General features: G+C 44.9%; 1 protein-coding gene across 1 annotated transcript; it reads right to left on the reverse strand.

Moving 5' to 3' along the window:
• Positions 1–1,814: 1,814 nt before the first annotated feature.
• LOC125625605 (interferon-inducible GTPase 5-like) lies at positions 1,815–5,644 on the reverse strand. Its single transcript, XM_075122864.1, has 2 exons — positions 4,536–5,644; positions 1,815–4,084 (listed from the first exon to the last, which is right to left on the reverse strand). The coding sequence occupies exons 1-2, from the start codon at positions 5,287–5,289 to the stop codon at positions 3,501–3,503; spliced, it is 1,338 nt and encodes a 445-aa protein (XP_074978965.1). The 5' UTR covers positions 5,290–5,644; the 3' UTR covers positions 1,815–3,500.
• Positions 5,645–6,123: the final 479 nt, after the last annotated feature.

The raw sequence follows: 6,123 nt of genomic DNA on the forward strand, positions 1-6,123 counted from the left end.
TGTCCTGCGCAGGTCAGAAGCCTGGCCAGTGTCAGTTCATTACCCAGGTGAATATGGGGATCCCAGGGTGCTACTCAGAGGTACAGACTGCCACACCCGGTATGGACATTCGTAAGTTCTCTCCCTTGCCGTACACCTCCCCTCCTGCCCTGCCCCTCTTTTTCATGGGAAAACGTCAATTCAGATGCATGTTTTCCTTTTGTCGGCAGGAAATGTCAAAATAAAAAATTTATTTTAGATATTCAATGAAAATTTCTGATTTTTTTCGTGTTCGGAAACTCGTAACAGTTTGGTTTTCTAGTTCCCATATTTGGCTGTTCATTTTTTCTTATATTTTAATTTTCTCTTCCCTTCTCCCAGTGGAATGGGTAAAAAGAATATGAGGAAGGAGAGAGAACCCTACTCTTTTCTTAATGAGTTAGAACAGGGAAAAGTTGGGCAAAAGGAAGAGCTTGTCTACAAAAACTAGATAATGGGCTCTTCAATCTAGCAGACAAAGGTCTAACAAGATCCAATGGCTGGTAACTGAAGCTACGAGACAAATTCAGACTGGAAATAAGGGGCACATTTTTAACAGTGAGTAATTAACAATTGGAACAAATTATGAAGGGTCATGGTGGACTTCCCATCACTGGCAATTTTTAAATCAAGATGGGATGTTTTGTTAAAAGATCTGCCCTGGTTCAAACAGGAATTAATTCAGGGAAATCCCATGGTCTGTGTTATCCAGGAGGTCAGACTGGATGCTTACAATGGTTTCTTCTGGATTTATAATATACAAATACATACAAATTTACACTAGTTTAATGAAATCTGTTCAAACTAATCTAAATAAAGGAGGACACACCCTTGTGTGAACAGTATTATGCTGATGTAGAAGTGGCTTATTCTGGTTAGTTAAAATCAGCTGGGAATTGGTTTAAACTCAACTGAAAGAAGCTACTTTCAAACCAAGACACGGATGTTCACACTGAGGTCTGCACCAGTTTAACTGAAGACCAGCGTTCCTTTTTACCCCTGCCCTCCTCCTGAGCACGTGTTATGCTCCAGCCACTAATGACAAGATGACAGCAAGCCTCTGGTCTCATTCAGAGTACGCCTACACCTGGGCTGGCCTGTGTCATCTGACCTGGGGTCACGCGGCTCGGACTGGGGGGCTATGTTGGCGCTTGGGCTGGAGCCTGAGCTCCGGGGCCCTTGAGATTCAGCCCTAGCCTGAACATCTACACTGATAATTTATAACTGCGCAGCCCGAGGCAGGTGAGATGGGTCAGCCACTGGGCATTTTATTGCAGTGCAGGTGGTGCGGCATCCCCCAGGGTATAACCTGGACTGCTGTGTCCCCTCAAGCCTCTAACGTGGAGTGCCTTTGACATTGCTTTGCTGTGAGAACAGCCATTTCTGCTCTGCGCACACGCGGCTTCCAGCAGGTAAATTACTCCCAGCTATACTGTCTGAGTGCTAAAGCCGGCCACTCGTGGCTTATACTACAGGGCAACACCAGCAAGCTCCCAGTCCCAGATTTTCCCCCAGTAATCATAGAATCCTAGAATCTCAGGGTTGGAAGGGACCTCAGGAGGTCAACTAGTCCAACCCCCTGCTCAAAGCAGGACCAACCCCAACTAAATCATCCCAGCCAGGGCTCTGTCAAGCCGGGCCTTAAAAACCTCTAAGTAATGTGCATCTTGTACTGCCCAGCATCTTCCTGGACAACACAAGCTCATAGAAAGTCTGTCATTTCAATAACAGGAAATGATACACCCGCATCTTGTTATCCCAAGTGAAGGTCCCCAAACACTTCAAACACACTGGTGTAGATAAAACAGCACAATAAGTTTATTAACTACAGAAAGGAAGATTTTAAGGGACTACAAGTAATGGGGCATAAAAGTCAGAATTGGTTACAAAGAAATAAAAGGTAAAACACAGACTAATACCTCACTTAATGAGCTAAGTGAATTTAAAGCAAAAAGGTCTCTCTCACCATGTGCATACAGCAGGCTGGCTGAGTTCCCTCAGGCAGGACCTCTCCCCCAGTTCAAGGATGTTTCCTTTGTCTTTCATACATTGTTGATGCCGTGAGTAGAGGTGAGGGGAGAGAGGTCACTTGGGGCCATTGCTGTGTCCCTTTATAGCCCTCTCTCTTGTCCAAGAGTCATTTCCAGCTGGGCTCTGGGAGCCCGGATATCTGAGTTCTTTCTCACATGTAGATTTCAATCACTCTCTCCTTCCTTCCAAAGAAGGGCTGCTTAGCCAGGTGATAGTTTATTTGGTTTAGTTGACACCTGGTTGAGGCGTCAGTTTGTCTTTGTCTCTGAAGAACTGATTTCTGCCTCCTTTTCTAAACTTGAAATAAGTATTGCCATATAGTAGAATCTTATAATTTCACATACAGTGTTGCCACACATATTTCACCGGGACAATAATAATCAGCAGATTATGAGTTTTCAAATGATCCCTCACAAGGCAGACTTTGTACTAAATGTATCATAGTTTTGTAAAAATGGAGAACGTACGGATACAGACTGTCACAGGCATACCCTAACAGTCCTGATTTCAATGATGAGAACCTGAGCTAGAAAACAGGACGTTAGCCTTCAGTGTCCTCTGAGCACCAAGCAAACATCTCAAGCCCTGGGCTCTGTTGTGTTCACAGCACGCACAGAGAGAAGTTAGATAAAGAAAATCGGCATAACTTTGTTTCTTCAATTTCAGAACACACAGGAACCCGGCTGCCTTAAACAAGTAGGCACAGCACATCCGACCTTGCTTTAAACTGGCTGTCTGAAAACTGACTGTGCTCTCACACTTTAATACAGAGCCCCTTAGCTGCAAGCAGGACAGCGGTACCCCCCACCCGCTCTTAAAGTGATAGCTTACAATTCCAATGGAGTCCTTAATACACCACAGGCCCTACAGATGATCACTCCCGGTTATTGATCTGCCCATCCAGCTCCCAGATGCCAGTTCACCTCCACCATCAACCCCTATTTCTTGCCATGCACCCTCTGTCCAGTTCGGCATTTCGTACACCACCACTCCAGGGGAACTGGCCTAGATTAGTAACATCCCCCATGTTCAGAATCCCACCCGTGTTTGGGACCACCTGCCACTCCCCTTGCTAATCAAGAGGAGAAGCCACAAAGAAGGGAATAGAAAACAGAGCACAGTGTAAGAAAGCAGAAACCCCCCTCCTGGTATGTTTGTGTTCTAGTGGCACTCAATTTGCACCCCTGCTTATACGGGATACTGGAGCAGATGGACCCAGTGGTCCTGTATGACTGACAGATGGGTCCTGTATGTATTCCTACGTTCCTGCTGCTTGAACAGAAAGCGTGAGTGCTGTAGTCAAAGATTTCACACGCACTGCATGTGCCTCAAATCCAATACTTTTTCCATAGTGGTATCAGGTTTGAGATGCTGCCTTTTCTCCAGTGGATGGGGCCTTCGGCATCTGATCTCTTTGCCTGGGCAGTACCCAACTTTTGATGGGGTTACATTTAGTTTTTCTCTTCTACCTCGAAAGCTTTGGTCAGGACCCTTTGGGCATCTTCAGCAACATCATTTAGACAGCGCTGCAGGGTGGCGTATGTTACACGGGTACCCAATAGCAATATCTTATGGAAGACGCGCTCAGTTAACGTCATGTAATGATCTTCAGCCTTGTCCAGAAGATGTACAGTAAAATTGTGTGACATTTCTTCTTCTAGTGGAGACTTTATCACTGCCTTCAAGTCTGCGATGGGCTTCCCAACCATCTTGGAAAGCTTAACCAGGGAGTCATCATCCAAACCAAAGTTCTTGCGGTAACTTGCCATGCAGTGGCTCAATAGACAAACATCACAAGCAAAAGAAAGACCTGGAATAGGAAGTGCAGAAATGATGCAGGACACCAGGGCGTGTTTCCAGATCTGATCCTGCAGGGCTTTCTTTTTCCTTTCCAGGATGGGTCTGGAAATACTGGTCAGGGAAAGAAGGAAAACGTGACTCTTGTGAGAGTCAAGCTCATCTGCCAGAGTTTCCTGCAGTCGGGGAGAATCGTACTTGCCAAACTCCCATCTGGAGACAAGGAAAACCTGCGGGGCGCTCAAAAATGATTAGGGGTCTGGAACACATGAGTTATGAGGAGAGGCTGAGGGAGCTGGGATTGTTTAGCCTGCAGAAGAGAAGAATGAGGGGGGATTTGATAGCTGTTTTCAACTACCTGAAAGGGGGTTCTAAAGAGGATGGCTCTAGACTGTTCTCAGTGGTATCAGATGACAGAACGAGGAGTAATGGTCTCAAGCTGCAGTGGGGGAGGTTTAGATTGGATATTAGGAAAAACTTTTTCACTATGAGGGTGGTGAAACACTGGAATGCGTTACCTAGGGAGGTGGTAGAATCTCCTTCCTTAGAAGTTTTTAAGGTCAGGCTTGACAAAGCCCTGGCTGGGATGATTTAACTGGGAATTGGTCCTGCTTTGAGCAGGGGGTTGGACTAGATGACCTTCTGGGGTCCCTTCCAACCCTTATATTCTATGATTCTATGATTCTATGATTCTATCCCTGTTCCCTGCAACCTCGTCATGCAATCGTCTCTGATTTTCTGCAGGGTGGTCTCCTCATTGAAGTTTTTCTTTCTTTTTTCATTTTGCAAGTCTATGTCAACCTTGGAGCGCACAAAGTAAAATTTCTTCCCCATCCTTTGGATCTCCTGGGCCAGGTCAAGGTGGGTGGATTTGAACCGCTCAGAAGCAATGATAATGAAAAAATCATAGTAGGCAAAATTGACCTGCCGGAGGTAGCTGTCAGGCCGGAAACTCGGTGTCCCAATTCCCGGAAGGTCCCATATGGTAACATTTGGGTGTTTGGGATGAGGATAAGGAGTTTGCTCCATTGTCGTTTCTGTCACGCCAACCTTGGCTGCATATTCGTCATCATCATCCAGAATCAGCATGGCGTTGATGAAGGATGATTTCCCACATCCCGACTCCCCTGTGATGGCGATGTTGAGCTTCATGTTTTTCAACTGCTCTAGGGATTCTTGCACTTTAGAAACCATTTCTGAAAGATTCCCTCTTTCAACAGCAGCCTTTAGCTCTTTGAGATCCTCTTTGGGCATAGTGGAGAGATTGAAATCCGTATCCTGAAATCTACCATCCAAAGCACCTCTTGGTAATGCCATCTTTCTGGGGGAAAAAAGAGAAGGATGCCAGTCAGTGTAGATAGAAAAGGGGAAGGCAAGCTGGGGAAAACAGAAATTGGCATTAAAAAGAACTTCATGAGTCCAGATTTGTTCCTGCCTCTTCATAAGGCTATTATAATGTCAATAGAGAGAAAATGTATCAAGAGTAATGTTTGATTATCAGTGTCACACTGTCTGAAGTGACTCACCACTGAGAGTGTCAATCTCAGGTCAGACTGTCAGAAAACAGGGCAGACTCACCCAAACTGGTCCTCTATTCTATAATTAGATTTCACCAAGCCCGTAATAAATGTGAACTCCTGGATCACTATATCAGTCATACCATGGAGTCACAGACATTCCCCTGAGACTCCCTGAGACTCTCCAGCCAATATTACCACCCAGTCAAACTGGACTTTATGATAATGGTCCTTTATACCAAATATCACATCACATTAGGTTACTCCCAACCCCAAAGGGTCAGTCACTTACCCCACATCAATGGATACTCTCGATCTCACACCAAAGACAACGCTGGCAGCCTATTTCTCTAGTAAACTAAAAGTTTATTAGCTAAGAAAAGAAATGAACATTATTGAGAGGTTAAAGCAGGTAAATTACATTAACTGGTGAGTCTAAGATTGTAAATCCAAAATGACAGCAGAGATGTAGTAATCTGCTAGTTTTGCATAAGTCTCTCAGGGTACCCAAAATAATTTTGGGGATCTCTGTCTTGCATCTGGAGTGCTCCCTTGTGAGTGTCCAAACAGTTCAGAGATACAGGATCATTCCTTCAAACCAATATTTATAGATCCTGCTCACAGAAGAAAATCTGAACAAGGTCTTCACCCACATGAGTTTTGATGAGTAGCAGCTGCAGCCTGAGTTGTGAACTTCCATTGTTGAACACAATGACCCTTGCTCTGAAGATAACATTCTACTTCCTTTGCATACACAAGT

The sequence above is a fragment of the Caretta caretta genome, chromosome 24 (assembly GCF_965140235.1).
Source record: "Caretta caretta isolate rCarCar2 chromosome 24, rCarCar1.hap1, whole genome shotgun sequence".
Classification (NCBI taxonomy): domain Eukaryota; kingdom Metazoa; phylum Chordata; order Testudines; family Cheloniidae; genus Caretta; species Caretta caretta.